This window comes from Mobula hypostoma, chromosome 28 (assembly GCF_963921235.1).
Source record: "Mobula hypostoma chromosome 28, sMobHyp1.1, whole genome shotgun sequence".
Lineage (NCBI taxonomy): Eukaryota > Metazoa > Chordata > Chondrichthyes > Myliobatiformes > Myliobatidae > Mobula > Mobula hypostoma.
In genome coordinates, this window is record NC_086124.1 from 35,948,633 (window position 1) to 35,976,333 (window position 27,701).

At 53.9% G+C, this 27,701-nt stretch overlaps 1 protein-coding gene across 7 annotated transcripts in view; it reads left to right on the plus strand.

Moving 5' to 3' along the window:
• LOC134339037 (myosin-10-like) overlaps positions 1-27,701 on the plus strand; it is a 277,554-nt gene that overhangs the window by 43,669 nt on the left and 206,184 nt on the right. For 6 of the 7 annotated variants that reach the window (XM_063035301.1, XM_063035302.1, XM_063035305.1 and 3 more), the window contains exons 4-11: positions 8,287-8,314; positions 16,569-16,671; positions 18,499-18,516; positions 19,453-19,545; positions 21,973-22,036; positions 22,543-22,641; positions 24,691-24,834; positions 27,330-27,425. In XM_063035301.1, coding sequence (XP_062891371.1) covers positions 8,287-8,314; positions 16,569-16,671; positions 18,499-18,516; positions 19,453-19,545; positions 21,973-22,036; positions 22,543-22,641; positions 24,691-24,834; positions 27,330-27,425 — 645 coding nt within the window. The remainder of the gene's footprint in view (positions 1-8,286; positions 8,315-16,568; positions 16,672-18,498; positions 18,517-19,452; positions 19,546-21,972; positions 22,037-22,542; positions 22,642-24,690; positions 24,835-27,329; positions 27,426-27,701) is intronic. The other variant, XM_063035304.1, reaches the window with a different exon arrangement.

A 27,701-nucleotide genomic window follows, 5' to 3' on the forward strand; every position in this document is an offset into this window, starting at 1 on the left:
GCATATCGGAAGGGCAATGTCATGATAATCGTTGGGCATTTTAACATGAAAGTGGATTGGGAAAACCAGGCTAGTACTGGACCTCAAGAGAGAGAATTTGTAGAATGTGTAAGGGATGGCTTTTTAGAACAGCTTGTTGTTGAGCCCACTAGGGGATCGGCTGTGCTGGATTGGATGTTGTGTTATGATCTGGAGGTGATAAGACAGTTTAAGGTTAAGGAACCCTTGGGGAACAATGATTACAATATGATCGAGTTTACTTTGAAATTTGAGAGGGAGAAACTAAATTCCAATGTGTCACTATTTCAGTGGAACAAAAGGAAATTACAATGGCATGAGGGGGAACTAGCCAAGGTTGACTGGAATGGGACTCTAGCAGGAAGGACAGCAGAGCAGCAATGGCTGGAGTTTCTGCGAAAAATGAGGGAAATACAAGACACATATTCCAAATAAGAAGACATTTTCAAAAGGAAGAAGGGCACTACTGTGGATGACAAGTGAAGTCAGAGCCAAAGTTAAAGCAAGAGAGAGGGCATACAAGGAAGCCAAAGCTAGTGGGAAGGTAGAAGATTGGGAAGCTTTTTAAAAACTTGCAGAAGAAAACTAAGAAGGTCATTAGGAAGGAAAAGATGAATTATGAGAAGAAGCTGGTGACTAATATCAAAGAAGATACTGAAAGCTTTTTTAAGTATATAAAGGGTAAAAGAGAGTCATAGTCATACTTTATTGATCCCGGGGGAAATTGGTTTTCGTTACAGTTGCACCATAAATAATAAATAGTAATAAAACCATAAATAGTTAAATAGTAATGTGTAAATTATGCCAGGAAATAAGTCCAGGACCAGCCTATTGGCTCAGGGTGACTGACCCTGGCCACAGGCAGGAATGACTTCCTATGACACTCAGTGTTGCATCTCGGTGGAATGAGTCTCTGGCTGAATGTACTCCTGTGCCCAACCAGTACATTATGTAGTGGATGAGAGACATTGTCCAAGATGGCATGCAACTTGGACAGCATCCTCTTTTCAGACACCACCATCAGAGAGTCCAGTTCCATCCCCACATCATCACTGGCCTTACGAATGAGTTTATTGATTCTGTTGGTGTCTGCTACCCTCAGCCTGCTGCCCCAGCACACAACAGCAAACGTCCGGCAGATGTTAAAGGACCTCAATCTCCCTCAGTGTTCCTTGACCAGTCCAGTTTATTGTCAGTTCGTATCCCCAGGTATTTGTAATCCTCCACCATGTCCACCCTGACCCCCTGGATGGAAACAAGGGTCACCGGTACCTTAGCTTAGAGTCAAGGGTAGATATAGGACCAATACAGAATGATGCTGGAGATATTGTAATGAGAGATGCAGAGATGGCAGAGGAACTGAATGCATATTTTGCATCAGTCTTCACAGTGAAAAACGTCTGCAATATACTGGACATTCAAGAATGTCAGGGAAGTGAAGTTTGTGCAGTGAAAATTACGACTGAGAAGGTGCTCAGTGAGCTTAATGGTCTGAGGGTGGATAAATCTCCTGGTCCTGATGGAATGCACCCTCGGGTTTTGAAGGAAGTAGCTAGTGAGATTGCGGAGGCATTAACGATGATCTTTCAAGTACTGATAGATTCTGGCATTGTACCGGATGACTGGAAAGCTGCAAGTGTTACTCCGCTATTTAAGAAGGGTGAGAGGCAGCAGAAAGCAACTATAGATCTGTAGCCTGACAGAGAAGTTGTTGGAATCGATTGATAGGGATGAGATTACAGAGTATCTGGAGGCAAGTGACAAGATAGGCCGTGGTTTCCTGACCTCCTGCAATTTTTTGAGGAAATTACAAGCCGAGTAGACAAAGGAGATGCAGTAGATGTGGTGTACTTGGATTTTCAGAAGGCCTTTGACAAGGCCCCGCACATGAGGCTGCTTAGCAAGATAAGATTAGTCCATGGAATTACAGGAGAGTTACTAGCATTGGCTGATCAGCAGAAAACAGAGTGGAAATGAAGGGATCTTATTCTGGCTGGCTGCCAGTTACCAGTGGAGTTCCACAGGGGTCGGTGTTGGGACCACTGCTTTTTACGATGTATGTCAATGATTTAGACTATGGGATTAATGGATCTGTGGCCAAATTTGCCGATGATACAAAGATAGCTGGAGGAGCAGGTAGTGTTGAGGAAACAGAGAGCCTGCAGAGAGACTTAAATAGTTTAGGGGAATGGGCAAAGAAGTAACAAATGAAATACGGTGTTGGAAAGTGTATAGTCGTGCACTTTGGTGGAAGAAATAAATGGGCAGACTATTATTTAGATGGGGAGAGAATTCAAAATGCAGAGATGCAAAGGGATCCTTCTGCAGGAAACCCTAAAGCTTGAGTCGGTGGTGAAGCAGGCGAATGCATAGTTGGGATTCATTTCTAGAGGTATAGAATATAAGCAGGGATGTGATGTTGAGGCTCCACAAGGCACTCGTGAGACCACAGTTGGAGTATTGTGTGTAGTTTTGGGCTCCTTACTTTAGAAAGGATATACTGACATTGGAGAGGGTTTGGAAAAGAGTCTCGAGAATGATTCCAGGAATGAAAGGGTTACTGTATGAGGAACGTTTGGCGGCTCTTGGGCTGTATTACCTGCAGTTCAGGAGAGTGAAGGGGTGATCTCATGGAAACATTCTGAATGTTCAAAGGCCTGAACAGATTAGATATGGCAAAGTTATTTCCCATGGTAAAAGAGTCTAGGACAAGGGGACGTCCATTTAGAACAGAGATGCGGAGAAATTACTTTAGTCAGAGGGTGGTAAATCTGCCGAACTTTTCACCTTTCACCCTTAATCAATGACCTCTGGTGTAGTCCCACCCAACCTCAGTGGAAAAAGCCTGTTTGCATTTACCCTATTTGTACCCCTCATTTTGTATACCTCTATCAACTCTCCTCTCAATCTTCTGTATTCCAAGAATAAAGTCCTTACCTATTCAATCTTTCATTATAACTCAGGTTCTCCAGACTCAGCAACATCTCTGTACACTTTCAAACTTATTTACAACTTTCCTGTAGTAGGTGACCAAAACTGCACAGAATATTCCAAATTAGGCCTCACCAATGTCTTATACAATTTCAACATAACATCTCTTCTCCTGTACTCAATAGTTTGATTTATGAAGGGTGCTCTTGTTTCCTTGCAGAACCCAAAGATGAACTAGTCATTGGTTAAATGGTCATTGTAAATTGTACTGTGATTAGGTTAGGGTTAAATCGGTGGGTCGCTGGGCATTGCGGCTCGTTAGGTCGGAAAGGCCTGTTCCACACTATCTCAATAAATAAAATGTTGAAGGCTAACAAAGTCAAATTTATTGTCACCTGCACAATAAATCCATCGCATTGTTGCACAGAGAAAACCTCATAGCAGCATCACAGACACACAGAAAAGCAAATTTTACATGTTTACAGTATACACACACGCACTAGGATGCCTAAAACTTTAGAAAGTACTGTAGTAATTTTATATATTACATTTTATTTTGCTGCCACAAAAAAACCAAATTTCATTACATAACCTGATTCTGATATGGGTCTCTTTTGTAGACTGTGAGTGGGAAGGGAGCAGAGAAAGGGGAATCATGGTTGGGAAAGGGGGAAGGGAGAGGGGAGGGGAGGGAGCAGGAAGCACCAGAGAAAAAATCTGTAATGATCAATAAATCAATTGTCTGGAATCAAATAAACTTGCCTGGTGTCTCAGGGCTTGGAGTATCTGCAACCGTGCCCCCCTCTGCCCCACACCACTGCCATGGCGCTCCACCCTCACCATCCTCGCTCTCTGCTCCACGCTGACAAATACAGTACTGTGCTAACGTCTTAGGCACCCTCGCCTCAGCTCTGTCCCCAAGACCTTTACACAGTACTGTATTTCACAAGAACACATTCAGAACAAGAGTCCATTTTAGTGCAAGATTGAGATGCACAATGTTCTCAAGAAAAGTGTCAATTACGTGTAGCACTTCCGCTGTACGGTTCCTTTGATCCATGATGTTGTACCAACATTTCAACCCACTCCCAAGATTAATCGAACCCTTTTACAATCACCCATGTGCCTACTCAGAATGTCTTAAACGTCCCAAACGTCCCAAATGTCCCACCTCTCCTGGCAGGGTGTTGCACACACCTACTATTCCCTGTGTTTTAAAAAAAAGTTCCTTTGATATCCCTCCTATACTTCCTCCAGTCACCTTATAATGATGCCACCCTCGTGTTAGCCATTTCCACCCTAGAAAAAAGGTGCAGCCTATCCACTGTCCACTATCCATGTTATTAAGTCACCTCCTGTCCTCGTCTTCAAAGAGAAAAGTCCTATCTCACTCAAACTTTCCTCAAAAGACACACTCTCTAACCAGGTAGGATCCTGGTAAATCTCCTGTGCAGTCTCTAAAGCTTCCACATCCTTCCTATAATGAGGCGACCAGAACTGAACACAATATTCAGTTTTGTGGCCTTGCGGCTCTTGAACACCTTCTTAACCACCCTGTCAGTGTGTGTGGTAGCTTTCAGAGATCTATGGACGTGGACCCCAAGATCCCTCTGTTCCTCCACACTGTTAAGAATCCTCTGTCGTTAACCCTGTACTCTGTCTTCAAGTTTGACCTTCCAAAGTGAATCACTTCACACTTTTCTGGGTTGAACTCCAACCCATTGTTTTTCTACATATTATATCTTCCCAATGATCCAGAAATCTGAAGCACTGCCCCGCACCAATTCTTCGGCCCCACATTCATCTGTCAAGTCATCCTATTGGTGCCCTCGCTGCAGCAATATAAAGATTACTGCGCTGGAGATCCTGCTTTTCAGCTTTCTGCCCAACTCCCTATAATTCTCTCTTCTGGATCTCTTCCCTTTGTTACCTGTTATTGAACCATAGAACATTACAGCACAGATTTGGCCCTTCTTGGCTGTGCCGAACCATTTTTCTGCCTAGTCCCACTGACCTGCACCTGGACCATATCCCTCCATACATAGTCATGGTCATACTTCATTGATCCCGGGGGAAAGTGGTTTTTGTTACAGTTGTACCATAAATAGTAAATAGTAATAGAACCATAAATAGTTAAATAGTAATATGTAAATTATGCCAGTAAATTATGAAATAAATCCAGGACCAGCCTATTGGATCAGGGTGTCTGACCCTCCAAGGGAGGAGTTGTAAAGTTTGATGGCCACAGGCAGGAATGACTTCCTATGACACTCTGTGCTGCATCTCACGTCCATATACCTGTCCAGGTTTTTCTTAAATGTTAAAAGTGAGCCCGCATTTACCACTTCATCTGGCAGCTCATTCCACACTCCCACCACTCTCTGTGTGAAGAAGCCTCCCGTAATGTTCCCTTTAAACTTTTCCCCCTTCACCCTTAACCCATGTCCTCTGGTTTCTTTCTCCCCGAGCCTCAGTGGAAAAAGCCTGCTTGCATTCACTCTATCTATACCCATCATAATTTTATACACCTCTGTCAAATCTCCCCTCATTCTTCTACGCTCCAGGGAATAAAGTCCTAACCTATTCAACCTTTCCCTAACTCAGTTTCTCAAGTCCTGGCAACATCCTTGTAAACCTTCTCTGCACTCTTTCAACCTTATTAATATCCTTCCTGTAATTTGGTGACCAAAACTACACACAATACTCCAAATTTGGCCTCATCAATGCCTTATACAACCTCACCATAACATTCCAACTCTTATACTCAGTACTTTGATTAATAAAGGCTAATGAACCAAAAGCTCTCTTTATGACCCTATCTACCTGTGACGACACTTTTAGGGAATTTTGTATCTGTATTCCCAGATCCCTCTGTTCTACTGCACTCCTCAGTGCCCTACCATTTACCTTATATGTTCTACCTTTTTTTGTCCCTCCAAAGTGCAATACCTCACACTTGTCTGTATTAAACTCCATCTGCCATTTTTTCCAGCTTGTCCAAATCTCTCTGCAAGCTTTGAAAACCTTCCTCACTGTCCCCTGCACCTCCAATCTTTGTATCATCAGCAAATTTGCTGATCCAATTTATGACATTATCATCCAGATCATTGATATAGATAACAAATAGCAATGGACCCAGCACTGATCCCTGTGGCACACCACTAGTCATAGGCCTCCACTCAGAGAAGCAATCCTCCACTACCACTCTCTGGCTAATCCAATTTACTACCTCTCCATGTATACCTAGTGACTGAATTGATGCCGATATGGACCATACCTTCTGGCTGTTGACTCTCCTCCTTTAAAATGCTCTGTAACTGATCTGAGATGTTTCTGATCCTGGCACCTGGAAAGTGTCATATCACCTGGGTATCTCTTCCACATTCACAAATCTCCTGTCTTTCCTAACTATGAAATCTCCTGCACTCCTTTCTCCTTCTGAGCCACAGAGCCAGAGACGTGTTTGCTGTGGCTTCTCCCTTGTAGATCATCTCTCTCCCCCACCCACCGCCCCGCCCTGCCAAAGGCACCCAGAGTGGTTCATTCATTCATTAGGTGATGTGCCTTTTTGTATGAGGTGGGCATTCAAGGTCATCCATCTGTCTTTAACCTGTGCAGAAGATCCCCTTCACTATTTTTTACTCTATTCATGACCATGCTTCATGGCAAATTCTTTTACAGAAGTGGTTTGCCATTGCCTCCTTCTGGGCAGTGTCTTTACAAGACAGTTGACTTCAGCAGTTATCCAAGAGGTGGTTTGTCTGGCGTCAGTGGCTGCATAACCAGGACCTGTGATCTGTACCGGTGACCATTCACCACCTGTGGCTTCATGTGACCCTGACTGGTGGGCTAAGCAGGTGCTACACCTTGGCTAAGGGTGACCTGCAGGAAGGAGCACCTGACACCTCCTTTGGCAGAGACATATCTCCACCCTGACACCTCATGCAAAGTGATGTACTTATTATTGAGGGGAATGGCCACAGGGTACTCTGCAGTGGCCTATTCCCTTTCCCTCTCCTGACAGTCATGCAGTAACCAGCCTCCTACAACTTAGAGGTGACTCCTGCCTCTCTGTAACTCCTGCCTCTCACCTCTTCATTCTCCTGGAAGAGCTGGCAGCTCTGGTTCCCTAACACATCTCAAAGGAGTTGTAGCGAGAGGCACCTCGTGCAGATGTAGTTATCAGGATATTCTAAGTCCAAAATAAACGTATGTACACATTACCGTATACTCCCTTGAGATTCATTTTCTTGTGAGCATTTACAGTAAAACAGAGAAGGATGAGAATCAATGAAAAACAGCACACAAACATGACGGACGAACAACTGATGTCCAAAAGAAGACAAACGATGCAAATACAAAAAGAAAAAAACATTAAATGAGATTGAAAGAGTAAAGAGAAAATTTACAAGGATGCTTCAGGGTCTGGAGAATCTGAGTTATAAGGAAAGATTGAATAGGTTAGGACTTTATTCCTTGAACATAGAAGATTGAGAGGAGATTTGATAGAGATGTACAAGATTATGAGAGGTATAGATAGTGTTAATGCAAGCAGGCTTTTCCCACTGAGGTTAGGTGGGACTGCAACTAAAGGTCATGGGTTAAGGTGAAAGGTGAAAAGTTTAAGGGGAACCTCTGCACTTGGAGGGTTGAGAGAATCTAGAGTCAGCTGCCTGTACAGGAGGTGTATGTAAGCTCAATTTCAGCGTTTAAGAGAAGTTTGGATCGATGAATGGTAGAGGTATGGAGGGCTAAGGTCCCGGTGCAGGTCGATGGGAGCAGGCAGTTTAAATGGTTTCAGCATGGACTAGACGGGGTAAAGGGCCTGTCTGCAATAAATAAATAATACCGCGAGCATAAGTTGAAGAGTGATTGAAAGTAAGACCATAGGCTGTAGAAGTAGTTTAGCACTGGGATCCATTTTCACATCTCCAGCGAGAATCTACCAGATAAAGAAGGAGAAACCTGATGGAAACCTCAAATTAGCCTCAACCTCTCTTTGCCGAAGCCTTTTGAACCAAGGCCTCTAACCCAGTCCCACTCCAACAGTGGCCGCTCCACCAAAGCCTAACTTCTTTATGTTGGCGTTTGTGAAGTGCTGATGAACCCAAACAGTCCTACTCTCTGTAGAAAGTCACTTGCTTTTTAAGTCTGAAGCTCAAAATGCCACAAGCAATTTGAAATGCCATACCAGGCTACAATGCAGCTAGGAACCTTCCACAAGATATCGGTAGAAGTTTGTTAGAGAGTTTGGTAAGAAGTGACCCTTGTATTGTTCTGTCTAGAAGTGCTCTCCAAATTTATTTAACCGCCTTCTCATTTCTGCTTTCTGTTCAGATCGAGAAGACCAATCCATACTTTGCACGTAAGTATCCGCTTATATCTTCAAAACCCAGAGAGAGACAGACACACACACACACACACACACACACACACACACACACACACACACACACACACACACACACACACACACACACACACACACACACACACACACACACACACACACACACACACCTGGTTGTATCTTCATAACCCTAAGATACATACACAGCCTAACCCCTCGCCCTCCTTCCTCCTTTGTCCCCTCCCACCCTCGCCCCCTCTCCATCCTCCCCCTCTCCCCACACCCCTTCACCCCCTTCCCCCTCCCTCCCCTTTACACCCCTTCCCCACCCAGCCCCCAACCCCCTCACTCCCCTGCCCCTATCTCCCCTTACCCCTCCCCTCCCCACTCCACTCTCTACTCCCTCTCGCCCCCTCTTCCCTCTCCCTCCCCTTCCTCCTCTCCCTCCCCTTCCTCCTCTCCCTCCCCTTCCTCCTCTCCCTCCCCTTCCTCCTCTCCCTCCCCTTCCTCCTCTCCCTCCCCTTCCTCCTCTCTGTCCCCCTCTCCTTCCCCCCTCCCCCTCTTCCTCTCCCTCCTTTCCCCCTCCCCCTCCTCCTCTCCTTCCCCCTCTCCTTCCCCCTCTCCCCCTCCCCCCCACCTTCCCCTTGCCCCTTTTCTCCACCCTCCCCCACTTCTTTTGCCTTCCTCTCCACTCTCCCCACTCGGCTCCACTTTCCCCCTCTCTCCCCCTCTCCCCTCCTTTCCCCCTCCCCTCCTCTCCCCATCTCTCCCCATCTCTCCCCCTCTCCCCTCCTCTCCCCCTCTCCCCTCCTCTCCCCCTCTCCCCTCCTCTCCCCTCCTCTCCCCATCTCCCCTCCTCTCCCCACCTCTCCCCATCTCCCCTCCTCTCCTTGCCCCATCTCCCCTCTCTCCCATCTCCCTCTCTCACTTCTGCCCTTTCTACTCCTCCCCTTCTTGCCCTCTCCACCCTCCCCTTCTCCCTTTCTCATCTCTTACCCTCCCCCTCTCCCCCACCCCTCTCTCCCTTTCTTGTCCTCTCCCCCACCCACACTCTCCCCCTCCACCCTCTGCCCCCACTCTCCCCACCTCTCTTCCCTACCTTCCGACCTGTCCCTCCTCTCCCCTCTGCCCCATCCCCCACCTCTCTCCCTTACCTCTGCCCTAACCCTCCAAACTCTCCCCCTCACCCCCTTTCCCTTCTCTCCCACCCTCTCCTTTCCCCTCTCCCCCCTCTCTCCCCATCTGCCCACACATCCCACCGCTCTTCACCACCCACCTCCCTCACCCCCACTCCCCTCTCTCCCCTACCCTTCCTCTCTCCCCTACCCTTCCTCTCTCCAACACCCTCTATCCCCTCACCCTCCACTTCCACTTCTCCCCTCTCTTCCCCCTCGTCCCACTCCCCATCTCCCTACTCTCCCCACTCTTTCTGTCCTCTCCCTACCCCCTCTCTGCCCTCTCTCCCCACCCTTCCCTACCCTGCAACCTCTCCCTCCACTCCCCTCTTCCCCCACTCCCTGTCCCCTCTCCACCTCTGCCCCTAACCCTTCTCTAACCCCTCGCTACCCTGTCTTGCCCCCTCTCTAACCCCTCTCTTATACCTCACTATGCCATTTCTCCCCCTCCCCTCTGCCCTCTCGCCATCCCCTATCTCCATCTCTTCTACCCTCTTCTTCCCCACACACCCTTCCCTCTCACCCCTCTCCCCTCTCCCCTCTCCTTCTCACCCCTCTGCCCCACTCCCCCCTCCCTTGCTCCCCCTCTCCTCTCCTCTTCTCCCAGCTCCCACTCAATATCCCTCTTCCCCTCTGCACTCTCCCATCTCTCTCAGTCCCCCTTTCCCCCCTCTCCCCTCCTCCTACCTCTCCCAGCCCTCTCCACTCCTCCCCCACTCACCCACACTCACCCCTCCTACCCCATCCCCCTCTACCCCTCTCCTCTCATCTCCAACACTCTGTGCCACCCTCTCCCCTCTCTGCCACCCACCCCACCCCACTCCACCACGCTCCGCACCCTCACCACCTCTCCCCGCACTCCCCCACTCTTCCCCTCTCCCACCCTCTGCCCCTTCGCCATCTTTCACTTCTCCCTGCTTGCCCTCCTCCCGGCTCGTCCTCCTAACCCCTCGCCATTCTACCCGCTCACCATCCTCTCCGCTCGTCATCCTCCCACCTCGCCTTCATGCCCCCTCGCCCTCCACCCCTCTGCACTCCACCCCCCCGACCTCCACCCCCTCAACCACCACCCCCTCCCCCTCCCCTCCGACCCCTCGCCCTCCTGCCCCCCTCACCCTCCTACCCCCGCCCCACCTCGCTCTACCCCTCCTTCCCCTTTCTCCTCTCCACCCCTCCCCCTTCTCCCCTTCCTCCTCTCCACCCCTCCTCCCCTTCACCCTCCCTCCATCCTTTCCGCCTCCTCTCCCTCTCTCCCTATCTACTCCCTCCCTCTCCCCTCCTCTGCTCCTCTCTTCCTCTCCATGTTTTTACTCCCTCTCCCCTCTCCTCTGTCCCCCAACCTATTCTCCCCTCTTCAGTCCTCTCCGTCCTCTCTCCACTTCTGCCCCCAACCTCCTCACCTCTCTCCCAAACTCTCTCCTCCACCCTCCAAAGTCTCCAGCCCTCCCTTGCCCCTCTGTCCTACCCACTCCCCCAACCCCTGTATCCTCTCCCCCCTCCCTGCACAGCCCCACTCTTTCCTCCTCTACCACCTCTCCCCCTCTCTCATCCACCTTCTATCCCCTTGCCCTCCTCCCGCCTCATCCCCCTCACACTCCTCCCCTTTCTCCCCTGACCGTCCTCCCCCTCACCCTCCTCCCCCTCCTTCCTGCTCCCCCTCTCCCCTCCTCCACCCTCTCCCCCCTCACCCTCTCTCTACCCTGCTCTCCCCTCTCTCTCCCGCTCTACCCCTTCCTCCTACCTCCTTCCCTCTCTCCTCTCCCCTTTCCCCATCTACTCCATCCTTCTCCCCTCCTCTCCCCATCCCCTATGCTCTCCCCTCCTCACCCTGTCTTTACACCCTCTCCCCTCTGCCCCCACCCTCCACAACTCTCTCCCCCACCCTTCTCCACTCTCCCCATCACCCCCCACCTTCCAACCTTTCCCTCCTCTCCCTCGCTCCAACTCTGCCACCACACTCCCCACCTCTCTCCCCAAATCTCTCCTCCACCGTCCATCTCCCCCTTCTCCCTCTCTTCCACCCTCACCCCTCTCCCCATCTGCCCCCACCCATCCCACACCTCTCCACAACCATCCCCACCCTCACCCTGTCTCCCCACAAACCCCCCACTCTTTCTCCCTCTACCACCTCTCCCCTCTCTCCTCCGCCCTCTCCCTCCTCGCCCTCCTCCACCTGTCCCTCCTCGCCCTCCTCCACCTCTCCCTCCTCGCCCCCTCCACCCTCTCCCCTCGCCTTCTTCCCCCTCCCCCTTGCTTTCTTCCCCCCTCTCCCCTCACCTTCATTCCCCCTCTCCCTCTCTCCCCTCTTTCCTCTCTCACCTCTCTCTCCCAACTCTGTCTCCCCCCTCTGCCCCCTCTCTTAACCCTCTCCTGCTTCTTTCTGCTCTTACTCCCTGTCCCCCACCCCCTGCCCCGCCACCGTCTTCTGTCCCCCCTCCACCTGTCCCGCCACCCTCCCCTCTACCTCTCTCCCCCATCGTCCTATTCTCTCCCACCTCCTATACCCCTTGCCTCCCACCCTCTCTATCCCCACTACCCCTCTCTTCCTTCTTCTCCCCCTCTCCCCACTCCTCCCTCTCTCCCACTCCCCTCCTCTTCCCCCTCCCCTCCACCATCGCCCCTCTCTCACCCCCTCTCTCCACCCCCTTGCCCCCCTCTCCACTCACCTTGCCCCTCACTCCCCCTCACCACCATCTCAACCCTCTCCCCTCACTCCCTGCCCACTCCACCCTCTCTCCCCTTTCTTCCCCCTTTCTGCTCTCACCATCTCACCCCCTCTGCTCTCACACATCACATCCCTTTCCACCACCCCCAACAGCCACATCCCTCTCCCCACAAACCCCCAGTCTTGCCCCTCTAACACCTCTTGCCCTCTCTCCACCACCCTCTCCTCCACCATCTCCTCCCACTCTTCCCCCTCGCCCTCCTCCCACCATACTCCCTCCCCTCTGCCCTCGTCCCCTCTCGCAACATGCACACTCCCTCCTCGACCCCTCTCCCTGTTCAGCCCACTCCCCCTTGCCCCCTCATCCCCATCTCCCCTTGCCCCCTCCACTCTCACCCCTCTTTTCCTCTACCCCTTTACTCCTCCCCTACTCCACCCTACTCCCCCACCTCTCCCCCTTCCCCCATCTCCCTCCTCCCCTCTTCCCCCCTCCGCCATCTCCAACACTGTCCCACCCTCTCCCCTCTCCACATCCCCTGTCCAGTACCCATTCTCACCCCTCTCTCCTGATCTACCCCCACCCACCACACCCCTCTCCACCTCCCTCACCACCTCTCCCAGCGCACCCCCACTCTTCCCCCTCTACCAACTCTCCCCCTTTCTCTCCCCACCCTCTGACCCCTTTCCTTCCTCCACCCTCTCACCTCTTGCCCTCCTCCCCCTCTCACCCTCACCCTCCCTCCCCTTGTCAACTTCTTTATCCCTCTTCCCTTACCCCTCCCCAACCACCTCTGCCGCTTTTTCTTTTCTCCCCCTTCCTCCCCTCTCTGCCCTCTCTCCCTCTGCCCCCTTCGTCCTCTCCCCCTCTGCCCACACCCTCAGCACCACTCTCCCCAACCCTTCTCGACCGTACGTCTCCCTCCATTCCCCTCCCACCCCACTGTCTCCCCACCCTCTCTCCACCTCTGCCCCCACCCTCTCCACCTCTCTCACCCATTTTCCCCAACCAACCAACCTCTTCCCCCTCTCCCCCTCTCCCCCTCTCCCCTTCCTCTCTTTCTTTTTCTTTTTCCAATATTTTAATTAAATTTCATATACGCAAATACAGAATTCGTAAGGATACTTATTATAAGTCAAAATAAGGTAGCACAAAATGCACTGTACAATCACTGTATCCCATTTTCATAATCAACCAAATAAAGTAATTTTGAATTATGAAATACAATAATATGGTTAATTATATTATTTTTTTAAAAATCTGCACCCACTGCCAAGACAAGGCTGGTTGGTAAAAACAAAAGGAAAAAAAAGAGTAAACAACACACCCAAAACGCTGGTGAACGCAGCAGGCCAGGCAGCATCTGTAGGGAGAGGTGCAGTCGATGTTTCGGGCCGAGACCCTTCGTCAGGACTAACTGAAGGAAGAGATAGTAAGAGATTTGAAAGTGGGAGGGGGAGGGGGAGATCCGAAATGATAGGAGAAGACAGGAGGGGGAGGGATGGAGCCAAGAGCTGGACAGGTGATTGGCAAAAGGGATACGAGGCTGGAGAAGGGAGAGGATCGTGGGATGGGAAGCCTAGGGAGAAAGAAAGGGGGAGGCGAGCCCATTCCCATTCTGATATGTCTATTCACGGCCTCCTGTACTGCCAAGGTGAAGCCATACTCAGGTTGGAGGAACAACACCTTATATTCCGTCTGGGTAGCCTCCAACCTGATGGCATGAACATCGACTTCTCTAACTTCCGTTAATGCCCCTCCTCCCCTTCTTACTCCATCCATCCATCCTTCCTTCCTTCCTTTCTTTCTTTATCTATTTATTTATTTATTTATTTAATTATATATGATCCTCTCCCTTCTCCAGCCTCCTATCCCTTTTGCCAATCAACATTTCAGCTGCTAGCTCTATCCCTCCCCCTCCTGTCTTCTCCTATCATTTTGGATCTCCCCCTCCCCCTCCCACTTTCAAATCTCTTACTATCTCTTCTTTCAGTTGGTCCTGACGAAGGGTCTCGGCCCGAAACGTCGACTGTACCTCTTCCAATAGATGCTGCCTGGCCTGCTGCGTTCACCAGCAACCTTAATGTGTTGCTCGAATTTCCAGCATCTGCAGATTTCTTCGTGTTTGCAAAAAAAAAGAGTACTTTACCATGTAGCATTTTATAATAATAGCCCAGATCTATATTTTAATAACAATAACAATTCAAAAATTTTCAAAATAGTTCAGAAAGGGTCCCCATGATGTTTGAAAATTTTGATTAGAATCAGAAATCGAACAACGAATCTTCTCTAGTTTTAAACATGACATAACATCACATAATCATTGAGCATGTGTGTGTGGGGGGGGGTAACCTCCTTCCATTTAAGCAAGGTGGCCCTCCTATCCGTAAGAAAAATAAAAGCCAGTACCCGCAAATGAGAAGGCCCCAAAATTACAGCCCTTTCCTCAACAATACCAAATAAGGCAGTCAAAGGATTGGGCTTAAAATTAACTTTAAAAAGTACAGAAAAAGTTTGGAATACATCTTTCCAATATTTTTCAAGGCTCGAACATAACCAAAACATATGAATTAATGAAGCCTCTCCATTATTACATCTGTCACAATAAGGATATATATCTGCAATAAAATAAGAGCTTGTTTTTAGACCTATGGGCCCTATGTACCACTTCAAATTGTAGGAGGGAATGATGAGCGCATAATGATGAAGAATTAACCATTCTGAAAGTAGCCCTCCAGGTCTCATCAGATAATGAAGTCTGTAAAATCCTTTCCCCAGTCTTTTTTAATTTTGTCTAAAGGAGCCATTCTCAGTCCCAACAACAGACCATAAATATAAGATATTGAGCCATTATCAAAAGGTTTCAAATTAAAAATTACATCTATTATGTTCTTATCTGGGCTGGTAGGAAATATATGTAGTTTAGATCTTTAAAAATCTCTAATCTGTAGATATCGAAAAAAGTGGGTATTTGATAGGTTATATTTCACTGAGCTGCTCAAAAGAAGCACCTCTCTCCCCACCCTCACCACCTCTCCCGGCCCACCCCCACTCTTCCCTCCGTACCAACTCTCCCCCTTTCCCTCCCACCCTCTGCCCCTCCTTCCTTCACCTCTCACCCCTCGCCCTCCTAACCTAACCCCCATGCCCTTCTCAACCCTCTCCTCCCTCACTCTCTCTCCCCTTCTCACCCTCTTTATCCCTCTCCCCTTACCCCTCCCCAACCACCTCTGCCATTTTTTCTCCTCTCCCCCCTCCTCCCCTCTGCCCCTTTCGTCATCTCCTCTCTCTGCCCTCTGCCCCCTTCGTCCTCTCCCCTCTGCCCTCTCCCCCTCTGCCCTCTTCCCCTCTGTCCTCTCCCTCTCTGCCCTCTCCCCTCTCTGCCCTCTGCCCCCTTCGTCCTCTCCCCCTCTGCCCTCTCCCCCTCTGCCCTCTGCCCCTTTCGTCCTCTCCCTCTCTGCCCACACCCTCAGCACCTCTCTCCCCAACCCTTCTCGACCGTACGACGTCTCCCTCCTTTCCACTCCCACCCCACTGTCCCCCCACCCTCTCTCCACCTCTACCCCCACCCACCCCATCTCTCTCACCCATTTTCCCCAACCAACCTCTCCCCCTCTCTCTCCCATCTGCCTCCCCTCCCCTCACCCTCTCTTCCCTCTCACCCACTTCCCACTTTTGCCTCTCTTCCCCTCTCCCTTCTCCTCCTCTCCTCTCCCTCCAATCACCTTCTCCCCTCTCCCCTCTTCTCTGCCCTCTCTTCTTCCTCTCCCCTTTTCCCACCCTCTCTCCCCTCTCCCCACACTCTCCCCACCCTCTCACCACCCCTTGGCCCCTCTTGCCTCTCTCACACCCCTCCCCGCACTCCTCCCACTGTTCTTCCCTCATCCCACTCTATCTCCTGCTCTCCCCCACTCTCCCTTCCCCCACCCCACTCCCCCTCTCTCCCTCCCCCTCCCCTCCCCCTCCCCCCTCCCCGTCCTCCCCTGTCCCTCTGCCCCTCTTCCCCCTCTTCCCCTCCCCCCCTCTTCCCCTCCCCCTCTCTTCCCCTCCCCCTCTCTTCCCCTCCCCCCCTCTTCCCCTCCCCCTCTCTTCCCCTCCCCCTCTCTTCCCCTCCCCCTCTCTTCCCCTTTCCCCTTCCCTCTCCCCTCTACACCCCCTCCCCTCTACCCCCATCCCCTCACACCCCTCTCCCCTCACCCCATCTACTCCCCCTCCCCTCTACCCCTATAATTCCCCTACCCACTCTAATTCCCTCTTCCATTCGCTACTCTCACCACCCTCCACTCCCACTCCCCTCAGTTTCCTCTCTCCACCTTCCCTCTCACCATTCACTCTCCGCCCTCTATCGCCTCTTCCCTTCTCTCCCTCTCACCCACTCTCTCCTTCTCCTTCTCGTGAACTCTTCCTCACTTTGTCTTTCCCACCCTGCAGGGGGGAGTCTGGTGCGGGAAAGACAGAGAACACCAAAAAGGTTATCCAGTACCTCGCCCACGTTGCTTCATCTTTCAAAGGACGTAAAGACCACGCAGCTCCTGTGAGTGACCCTTGTCTTTGTAACCCCTATGTTCCTGTTCGAACCCTTCCCTATCTCTGTAACCCCAACGCTCCCTATCGGATCAGTTTGGGTGGGTTTGTGGTTGTTTGGGAGAGAGGGAATGGGTGGGATGGCTCTCCTCCAACCTCCCTTCCCTTATCCTCACCCCCATATTTGACCCACACCTTTTTCAAGAGCCAGAGAAGCTGAGCACCAGCTCGGGCGAAGGCATTGAGTGCTGTTGTCTGTAATGTGGCTGGTGTACACTGGAAAATGGTGTGTGTGTTGGAGTTCTCTGTCTGCCTCTCCACTTTCCACTTTCCTCTATCCCTTCGCACCCTTACTCTTCCTCCCCACTCCTTCTCCCCCCTTCCTCCTCCTCACTCTCCCTCTCTGCCCTCTCTTCCTCCTAATCCTCTCTCCCTGCCACGCTTTCTGCCCTTCCCCTCTCTCCCTGTCCTCTTCCCGTCACCCCTCTCCCCATCCCCTCCCTGCTCACCCCGTCCCCTCTCTCTCCCTGTCCCCTCTCCCCATCCCCTCCCTGCTCACCTCGTCCCCTCTCCCCATCCCCTCCTTGCTCTCTCCCCTCTCTTCTCTCTCCCCCTCCCCCTCCCCCTCTCTCCCCCTCCCCCTCTCTCCCCCTCCCCCTCTCTCCCCCTCCCCCTCTCTCCCCCTCCCCCTCTCCCCCTCCCCCTCTCCCCCTCTCTCCCCTCCCCCTCTCTCCCCTACCCCTCTCTCCACTCCCCCTCTCTCCCCCTCCCTTCTCTCTCCCCTCATCTTCCCCCCTTCTCTATCCACCCCTCTCCCTCCTCTCTATCCCCGTCTCTCACTATCCCTGTCTCTCTCTATCCCCATCTCTATCCTCCCTCTCTCCCCCTCTATCCCTCCCTCTCTATCCCACTCTTTCTCCTCCATCTCTTACCCTATCCCCCATCTCTCTGTCCCCCCGTCCCCACCCTCTCTGTCCCCACCCCTCTCTATACCCCCTCTCTCTATCCTCTATACCGCATCTCTCCCCATCTCTCCCCAATTCTCCCCCCATCTCTCCCCCCATCTCCCCCCATCTCCCCCATCTCCCCCCATCTCCCCCCATCTCCCCCCGTCTCTCCCCCGTCTCTCCCCCATCTCTCCCCCATCTCTCCCCCATCTCTCCCCCATCTCTCCCCCATCTCTCCCCCATCTCTCCCCCATCTCTCCCCCATCTCTCCCCCATCTCTCCCCCATCTCTCCCCATCTCTCCCCCATCTCTCCCCCATCTCTCCCCCATCTCTCCCCCATCTCTCCCCCCATCTCTCCCCCCATCTCTCCCCCCATCTCCCCCCATTTCCCCCATCTCTCTCCCCATCTCTCCCATCATCACTTACCTGTCTCCGTATGCTACTCTCCAACATTGTGTGTATCTTTCTCTCTGTCTCTCACTCCCACCTCTCACCGCTTTCTCTGTGTGTGTGTGTGTGTGTGTCTGTCTGTCTGTCTGTCTGTCTGTCTGTCTCTTCACACTTCTCTCCACATCTTTGTCTCTCTCTCCATCTCACTTTCTCCCTCGGCTCCAACTCCCTGTCACTGTTGCCCTCTCCCCCCCCTCTCTCTTTCTCTTTCTACACTTCCCTCTCCCTGTGTGTGTGTGTGTGTGTGTTGCTGTCTGCCTGTTGCCACTCATCCACACTGTGTGTTGTGCTGTGCCGGGCAGAGGGTTGGTGTGACCAAGTGTCCCTCCTTCCTCCCACCGCACGTTCCCCTGTTCTCCCAATCCCTCCGCATGATGTTAATGTCCATGTTCTGTTCTTGTTCCATCTACACGTGTGGGCTGTTCCGTGTACGTGACAGAGTGTGTCCATGGCATACGTGAGTACCTCATTCGCCCTCCCTCCACCACCGCTACTTCCTTCCTCTGTCACTCATTCCCGGCTCTGGGTTTCCTTACACTGGGAAGGTGCTGTCCGTGTCCTGTGTCCCGTGTCCTGTTGGTGGTGGTGGTGTCTATAGACAGTGGCGAGGGAGACCCCAACCTCCATGTGCACAGCATCTAGTTTCCCCTCATATTCCTCCTTTCCCAGACTCTTAAACCCCCCCTCTCCTGTGCACTCCCACACTCTCCCTCTCTCCCCCCTCCCTCTCTATCTCCTTCTTTTCTCTCTCTCCCTCTCCCCCTCTCTCTCCCTCCCTCTGTCTTTCTCCCCCTCTCTTTCCCCTCTCCCCCTCCCTCCCATTCCCCCAACCCCCTGTCTCACCCCCTTCTCTCACTCCCCCTCTCAACCCTCTCTCCATCCCTCCCTCTCCCCCTCTCTCATCTTTCTCTCACACCCCACTCGCGCTCCCCTTCCCTCTATCTCCCCTTCCCTCTATCTTCCCCCTCTCTATCTCCCCCCTCTCTATCTCCCCTTCCCTCTATCTCCCCTTCCCTCTATCTCCCCTTCCCTCTATCTCCCCTTCCCTCTATCTCCCCTTCCCTCTATCTCCCCTTCCCTCTATCTCCCCTTCCCTCTATCTCCCCCTCTCTCTCTCCCCCTCCTCTCTCCCCCTCCTCTCTCCGTCCCTCCTCTCTCCGTCCCTCCTCTCTCCGTCCCTCCCTCTCTCCGTCCCTCCCTCTCTCCGTCCCTCCCTCTCTCCGTCCCTCCCTCTCTCCGTCCCTCCCTCTCCCCGTCCCTCCCTCTCTCCCCCTCCTCTCTCCCCTTCTTTCTGTCACCCCCACTCGCTCTCGCTGCTCCCTCTATCTCGAGCTCTTTCTGACCCTGCTCCCCCCACACTGCCTCCCACTACCGGGCTTTTTACCACCCTCAGGGTGAACTGGAACGCCAGCTCCTTCAGGCCAACCCCATCCTGGAATCCTTTGGCAACGCAAAGACTGTGAAGAACGACAATTCCTCTCGATTCGTGAGTACCCTGTTACCCCAGCAAACGCGAGAGCCTCAGGGACAGGTCCCTGGCTGGGATGCGGGGAGGGGGGCGGGGAGGGAGGACGGGGACCGGGAGAATGGGATGTGGGCGGGGTCAGGGAGGTGGGGGGGTGGGACTGGGAGATGGGGATGTGGGAGGGGAGGGGAAGTGGGGGAGGGGTGGGACTGGGAGATGGGGATGTGGGAGGGGTCAGGGAGGTGGAGAAGTGGTGGGACTGGGAGATGGGGGAAGTGGTGGGACTGGGAGATGGGGGAGGGGTGGGACTGGGAGATGGGGATGTGGGAGGGGAGGGGTGGGACTGGGAGATGGGGATGTGGGAGGGGTCAGGGAGGTGGGAGGTGGGACTGGGAGATGGGGATGTGGGAGGGGAGGGGAAGTGGGGGAGGGGTGGGACTGGGAGATGGGGATGTGGGAGGGGTCAGGGAGGTGGCGAAGTGGTGGGACTGGGAGATGGGGGAAGTGGTGGGACTGGGAGATGGGGGAGGGGTGGGACTGGGAGATGGGGATGTGGGAGGGGAGGGGAAGTGGGGGAGGGGTGGGACTGGGAGATGGGGATGTGGGAGGGGAGCTGGGGGAGGGGGTGGGACTGGGAGATGGGGATGCGGGAGGAGGGGAGGTGGGGGAGGGGTGGGACTAGGAGATGGGGTGAGGGCAAGGGTCAGGGAGGTGGGGGAGGGGGTGGACTGGGAGATGGGGATGAGGGCAAGGGTCAGGGAGGTGGGGGAGGGGTGGGACTGGGAGATGGGGGTGAGGGCAAGGGTCAGGGAGGTGGGGGAGGGGTGGGACTGGGAGATGGGGGTGAGGGCAAGGGTCAGGGAGGTGGGGGAGGGGTGGGACTAGGAGATGGGGGTGAGGGCAAGGGTCAGGGAGGTAGGGGAGGGGGTGGGACTGGGAGATGGGGGTGAGGGCAAGGGTCAGGGAGGTGGGAGAGGGGTGGGACTGGGAGATGGGGATGTGGGAGGCGTCAGGGAGGTGGAGAAGTGGTGGGACTGGGAGATGGGGATGTGGGAGGGGTCAGGGAGGTGGAGAAGTGGTGGGACTGGGAGATGGGGGAGGGGTGGGACTGGGAGATGGGGATGTGGGAGGGGGTCAGGGAGGTGGAGAAGTGGTGGGACTGGGAGATGGGGATGAGGGCAAGGGTCAGGGAGGTGGGGGAGGGGTGGGACTGGGAGATGGGGATGAGGGAGGGGTCAGAGAGGTGCGGGAGGGGTGGGACTGGGAGATGGGGATGAGGGAGGGGTCAGATAGGTGCAGGAGGGGTGGGACTGGGAGATGGGGATGAGGGCAAGGGTCAGGGAGGTGGGGGAGGGGTGGGACTGGGAGATGGGGATGTGGGAGGGGTCAGGGAGGTGGAGAAGTGGTGGGACTGGGAGATGGGGGAAGTGGTGGGACTGGGAGATGGGGATGTGGGAGGGGTCAGGGAGGTGGGGGAGAGGTGGGACTGGGAGATGGGGAGGGGTGGGACTGGGAGATGGTGGGGGCAAGGGTCAGGGAGGTGGGGGAGGGGTGGGACTAGGAGATGGGGGTGAGGACAAGGGTCAGGGAGGTGGGGGAGGGATGGGACTGGGAGATGGGGATGAGGGAGGGGTCAGAGAGGTGCGGGAGGGGTGGGACTGGGAGATGGGGATGAGGGCAAGGGTCAGGGAGGTGGGGAGGGGCGGGACTAGGAGATGGGGATGTGGGAGGGGTCAGGGAGGTGGAGAAGTGGTGGGACTGGGAGATGGGGGAAGTGGTGGGACTGGGAGATGGGGGAGGGGGTGGGACTGGGAGATGGTGAGGGCAAGGGTCAGGGAGGTGGGGGAGGGGTGGGACTAGGAGATGGGGGTGAGGGCAAGGGTCAGGGAGGTGGGGGAGGGATGGGACTGGGAGATGGGGATGAGGGAGGGGTCAGAGAGGTGCGGGAGGGCAAGGGTCAGGGAGGTGGGGGAGGGGTGGGACTGGGAGATGGGGATGTGGGAGGCGTCAGGGAGGTGGAGAAGTGGTGGGACTGGGAGATGGGGATGTGGGAGGGGTCAGGGAGGTGGAGAAGTGGTGGGACTGGGAGATGGGGGAGGGGTGGGACTGGGAGATGGGGATGTGGGAGGGGGTCAGGGAGGTGGAGAAGTGGGACTGGGAGATGGGGGAAGTGGTGGGACTGGGAGATGGGGATGAGGGCAAGGGGAGGTGGGGGAGGGGTGGGACTGGGAGATGGGGGTGAGGGCAAGGGGAGGGGGAGGGGGAAGAGTTGGAGAAAGGGGGAAAGTACGAGGAGATGGGGAGACAGGAAAAGGGAGTGGGAAACAGGAAGAAGGGAGAGAGAGAGACTGAGGGAGGGTGTTATGGGGAGGGAGAGAGGAAGAGGTGTTGGGGAGCGAGGGGGTTGGAGGAGACCCTTCCTTAACTCACCCTGCTTGTGAATTCCAGGGAAAATTCATCCGGATCAATTTTGATGTAACTGGATACATTGTGGGGGCAAACATAGAGACGTGTATCCTTCTGCTGTGTGTGTCTGTGTGTGGGGGCACGAGGGCTTACAGAGATAGGGGGTAAGGGAGGGGTTTGAACAGGAGGGGGGAGTGTAGGGGTTACAGAGATAGGGAGGGGGTAAGGGAGGGGTTTGAACAGGAGGGGGGAGTGTAGGGGTTACAGAGATGGGGAGGAGGTAAGGGAGGGGTTTGTACAGGAGGAGGGAGTGTAGGGGTTACAGAGATAGGGAGGGGGTGAGGGAGGGGTTTGAACAGGAGGGGGGAGTGTAGGGTTACAGAGATAGGGAGGGGTTTTGAACAGGAGGGGGAGTGTAGGAGTTACAGAGATAGGGAGGGGTTTGAACAGGAGGGGGGAGTGTAAGGGTTACAGAGATAGGGAGGGGGTGAGGGAGGGGTTTGAACAGGAGGGCGGAGTGTATGGTTACAGCGATACAGAGTGGGCTGTTTGAATGGGTTGCTGTGTGCAGTTCTGACCAGACCCCTGTCTGTTCCTTGACGTGAGGCACAGACCTTCTGGAGAAATCTCGTGCCATTCGACAGGCGAAGGAAGAGAGGACCTTCCACATCTTCTACCAGCTCTTGGCAGGGGCTGGTGACAACGTCCGGGGTGAGTGAGGTGTTGTAGCCTGAGTACACACCTCACTTCCCCTACCCTCTGTCTTCTGCAACCCTTTGTCGCTCCTTCTCATTCTGGACCTGCCCTTCCACCCCCTCCATGTTCTCCCCAGTCCCATCTCTAGATCTCCTTCTGTCATTTCTCTCTGCCTCTGGCTGTCTCCAATTCCCTCCCTCCCTCCCCCCTTCCTTCTCTCTCTCCCCCTCTCTCCCCCTCTCCCCCTCTCCCCCTCTCTCCCTCTCTCCCCCTCTCTTCCTCTCTCCCCCCCTCCCCCCTTCCTTCTCTCTTTCTCCCTCTCTCCCTCCATCCCCCCTCCCTCCCCCTCTCCCCCTCTCCCCCTCTCCCCCTCTCCCCCCTCCCCCTCTCCCCCTCCTCCCCTTACTTCTCTCTTTCTCTCTCCTCCCCCTCTCCCCCTCTCCCCCCTCCCCCTCTCCCCCCTCCTCCCCTTACTTCTCTCTTTCTCTCTCCTCCCCCTCTCCCCCTCTCCCTCTCTCCCCCCTCCTCCCCTTACTTCTCTCTTTCTCTCTCCTCCCCCTCTCCCCCTCTCCCCCTACTTCTCTCTTTCTCTCTCCTCCCTCTCTCCCCCTCTCCCTCTCTCCCCCTCTCCCCCTCTCCCCCTCTCCCCCTCTCCCCCTCTCCCCCTCTCCCTCTCTCCCTCTCTCCCCCTCTCCCCCTCTCCCTCTCTCCCCCCTCTCCCCCTCTCCCCCTCTCCCCCTCTCCCCCTCTCCCCCTCTCCCCCTCTCCCCCTCTCCCCCTCTCCCCCTCTCCCCCTCTCCCTCCATCCCCCCTCCCCCTCTCCCCCCTCCCCCTCTCCCCCCTCCCCCTCTCCCCCCTCCCCCCTCCCCCCTCCCCCCTCCCCCCTCCCCCTCTCCCCCTCCCCCCCTCCCCCTCTCCCCCTCTCCCCCTCTCCCCCTCTCCCCCTCTCCCCCTCTCCCCCTCTCCCCCTCTCCCCCTCTCCCCCTCCTCCCCCTCCTCCCCCTCTCCCCCTCCTCCCCCTCTCCCCCTCCTCCCCCTCCTCCCTCTCACCCCTCTCCCTCTCTCTCCCCCCTCCCTCTCTCTCCCCCCCTCCAATTCCATCTCTCCCTGTCGGTCTCAGTCACTCTCTGTCTCTGAGTCTGCTCCCCTCACTGTCTCCTTCCCACTCCCCCACCCGCGCTGTCCCGTTCCCCCTACTTCTCCCTCCCCGTCTCTGTCCCCCTCCCGCTCGACCCCCTCCCACCTCAGTCCCCCACCCGCTCTGTCCCGTTCCCCTACATCTCCCTCCCCCTCTGTCCCCCTCCCACCTACGTACCCCTCCATTCCCCTCCCGCTCCGACCCCCACCCGCACCATTCCACTCTCCATCCATCCCCTTCCCCCTACATCCCCCTTCCCCTACAAACCCCTTCTCCCTCTATCCTCTGGCCACTCCCTCTCCCCATGCCCCTCCGTTCCTTCCCCTCCAACTCTGTCCCTATCCCAATCTTCTTCCTGTTCCTGTCGTTCTCCATCCATCCCTCCATTCCTCTCCATCCCCTCCATCTGTCCCTCCACACACTTTCCATTCGCCTCTCCATCTCTTCCCATGTGAATCACTTTTGTGTTGCCTCTGCCCTCCTCATCCCTCTTCACTCCCTTCTTCCCTTTGCCCTCTTTCCCTCCCCTGCCCTGTTGTTTCCGTTTCCCTCTCCCGTCTCTCTCCTCCTTCTCTGTTCCACCACCCTCTCCCTTCCTTGCTCTCACTCCTGTCTTCCTTCCCGCCCTCTCCCAATCTTCCCCCTCACTGCTTCACGCTCTCCCACTCTCACTCCCGTCTTCCCTCCCACCTGCCTCCCCTTCCCCTTCACTCCCTCACGCTCTCCCTCCTCTCTTCCCCTCTCTCCTCCCTCTGTCCTCCCCAGCTCTCACCTTCGTCTTCCTTCCCACCCCCTCTCTTCCTCCTCACTCCCCCTTTGCTCCGTTTCACACTGTCCATGCCGTTGACTACTCCCTCCTCTCTTCTACTCTGTGCCTCACCGCTCACTCTCTTCCTGTCTCCCCCAACACCCCCCCCCCGATACAGTGGACCTTCTGCTTGAGCCATTCAACAGCTACAGGTTCCTGTCCCATGGACATCTGCCCATTCCAGGCCAAGAGGACCGTGACAACTTTCAGGAGACATTGGAGGCAATGAGGATCATGGGGTTCACACACGACGAGATCACCTGTGAGTTGTCATCCATCAGAGGGTTTCCCATTCGGGACTGCATTGGTCTGCCTCCCCACCCTCTCTGTAACCCTTCGTCATCCACCGGAGGGTGAGGAAGTGAGGGTTTCCCATTTTCGTGACTGCGTTGGTCTTCCTCCCCTTCCCCTCCCTGCAACTCTTCGTCGTCCACCGGAGGGTGAGGAAGTGAGGGTTTCCCATTTTCGTGACTGCGTTGGTCTTCCTCCCCTTCCCCTCCCTGCAACCCTTCGTCGTCCATCAAAGGGTGTCCCATTCAGAACTGCGTTGAGCTCCCATCACTCCCCTCCCTTCACCCTTGTCGTTAGTGGGGTAGGTGTGCTGCTCCTGTCTTCTCAATGGGGATCATTGGAGATCACTCTGGTGTTATGACTTTTGTCTGTTATCTGCCACGTCATATGACATAATCATTATGTGCTATCCCGTATGACATCATCGTTATGTGCTGTGTCGTATGACATCATCATTATGTGCTATCCCGTATGACGTCATGGTTATGTGCTGTGTCGTATGACATAATCATTATGTGCTATCCCGTATGACATCATCGTGATGTGCTGTGTCGTATGACATCATCATTACTTGCCATGTTGTATGATATGGGCGATGCTGGTCAATCCATGACCGTGATTGTTCTTGGCAATTTTTTCTACAGAAGTGGTTTGCCATTGCTTGCTTCTGGGCAGTGTCTTTACATGACGGGTGACCCCAGCCGTTATCAGTACTCTGCAGAGATTGCCTGTCTGGCGTCAGTGGTTATTGATACGCACTGGCAGATCAAAGACAGTCTACCCCTTGCCCCCATGGTTCACGTGGCACTGATCAGGGAGTAGGTCTAAACTGGTGCTACACCTTGCCCAAGGGTGACCTGCAGGCCAGTGAAAGGAGGGAGCACCCTCCACCTCCTTTGGTATTAGTACATGGTTAAAGATGTAGCTGTGCCACGTAACGCACTGTTTAGGACAGATGGGTTTTATCAGTGGACCCAGTGGTTAGTTGTATATTCCCTCAACGCTGTGAGTTGTCACCCATGATGAGGTTCATAACACACAAAACACTGGAGGAACTCAGCAGGTCAGGCAGCATCTCAGGAAATGAATAATCCGCCGATGTGGTCTGAAGCCCTTTGTCGGGACTGGCCCGATTTATTTTGTGTGTCTGGAATTTGGACTCAAAAGTAGTTTGAATATTCGAAGGGTTTCTGCTCGTTGGGATCTTGAAGTCATACAAGACAATGGTGAGGCCTAAACTGGAGTATTGTGTGTTTTGGTCACCTACCTACAGGAAAGATGTAAATAAGGTTGAAAAGTACAGAGAAAATTTACAAGGATGTCGCTGCTTCTGGAGGACCTGAATTACAGGGAAAGATTGAAGAGGTTAGGACTTAATTCCCTAGAACGTAGAAAATAGTCTCCTCTCAAAATTATGAGGGATATAGATAGGGTAAATACAAGCAGACTTTTTCCACTGAGGTTAGGTGGGACCACAACCAGTGGTCATGGGTTAAGGGTGAAAGGTGAAAAGTTTTAGTGGAACATGAGGGGAAACTTCGTCACTCAGAGGTTTGTGAATGTGGAATGAGCTGCCAGCACAAGTGGTTCATGCAAGCTTGATTTCAACGTTTAAGAGAAGTTTGGATCCATGGATGGTAGGGGTATGGAGGGCTGTGGTCCCGGTGCAGGTCGATGGATGTAGGCAGTTTAAATGGATCAGCATGGACGAAATGGGCCAAAGAGCCCACCTATGAAATCTGTGCAACCATTATAAATATGTAGCTTTGTAAATATACCTCATTCTATACCCAATGTTAAAGTAAGTGATTATAGCAAATATTAATCATTTACCTTTGCATTGAAGAAGTCTTAAACAGCCTGTGAGGAGAGTGAGATTCTCTCAGATTCTCCTGGAATTTAGCTGAATGAATGAAGATTTTCCACTTGCAGCTTCAGTGTGGCTCAGTTTATGTCATAACAAGGTTATGGAAGGGTGAGACCCCTCTACAGCAATTCCTGAAAGCTCAGTGGGGGCGGGGGGGGGGGGGATATTCACTCAGTCCAAAATGTTGGCTGTTTATTCCCTCCATAGATACTGCCCGACCTGCTGAGTTCCTCCAGCATTGTGCAGTTCCAGCACCTACAGAATCCCCTGCCAATTCCAGTTCTTCAATTTTAATCTCTCCTCCTCTCCCCCAGTCCCCAGAGTCTTGGATTTTGGGCAAGGTTTAATCGACAGTTTATGGATTGGGCTCTGTGGTTCACGAGACGATGTGTTTCTGGTTTCTGGAGACTCCCTTTTTTTGTTGCAACTTTGTGCAATTTAGATCGGGGCGCACTGGCTCTGCTGCCTGCAGAAAACGAACAACACATGCTAAATTGAACTAAACTAAACATCTCTCTCCCATTCATCCCCTTACCCCCTCTCTCTCCCCTGTCTTTCTCCCTCCCTCAATCTCTCCCGACCCTCTCCCCAACATACAGCGATGCTCCGGATGGTCTCGGCCGTCCTACAATTTGGGAATATCACCTTCAGGAAGGAGAGGAACACAGACCAGGCATCTATGCCCCAGGACACAGGTAGGTGAGGAGAGGGCGTGAATGGATTACTCGCTCCTTGCTGACTCCTAGACCTCTCCCTCTCCCCAATTCAGTCTCATCACTCTCTCCCTGCACACTCTATCCCATTCTCTGTCCCCATTCATTCCCACTCCATTTGCTTGCGCTCTCATTCACAGTCCCCCGATTCACTCTCACCCTGACCGCTCTCTCCCCCGACCGCTCTCTCCCCCGACCGCTCTCTCCCCCGACCGCTCTCTCCCCCGACCGCTCTCTCCCCCGACCGCTCTCTCCCCC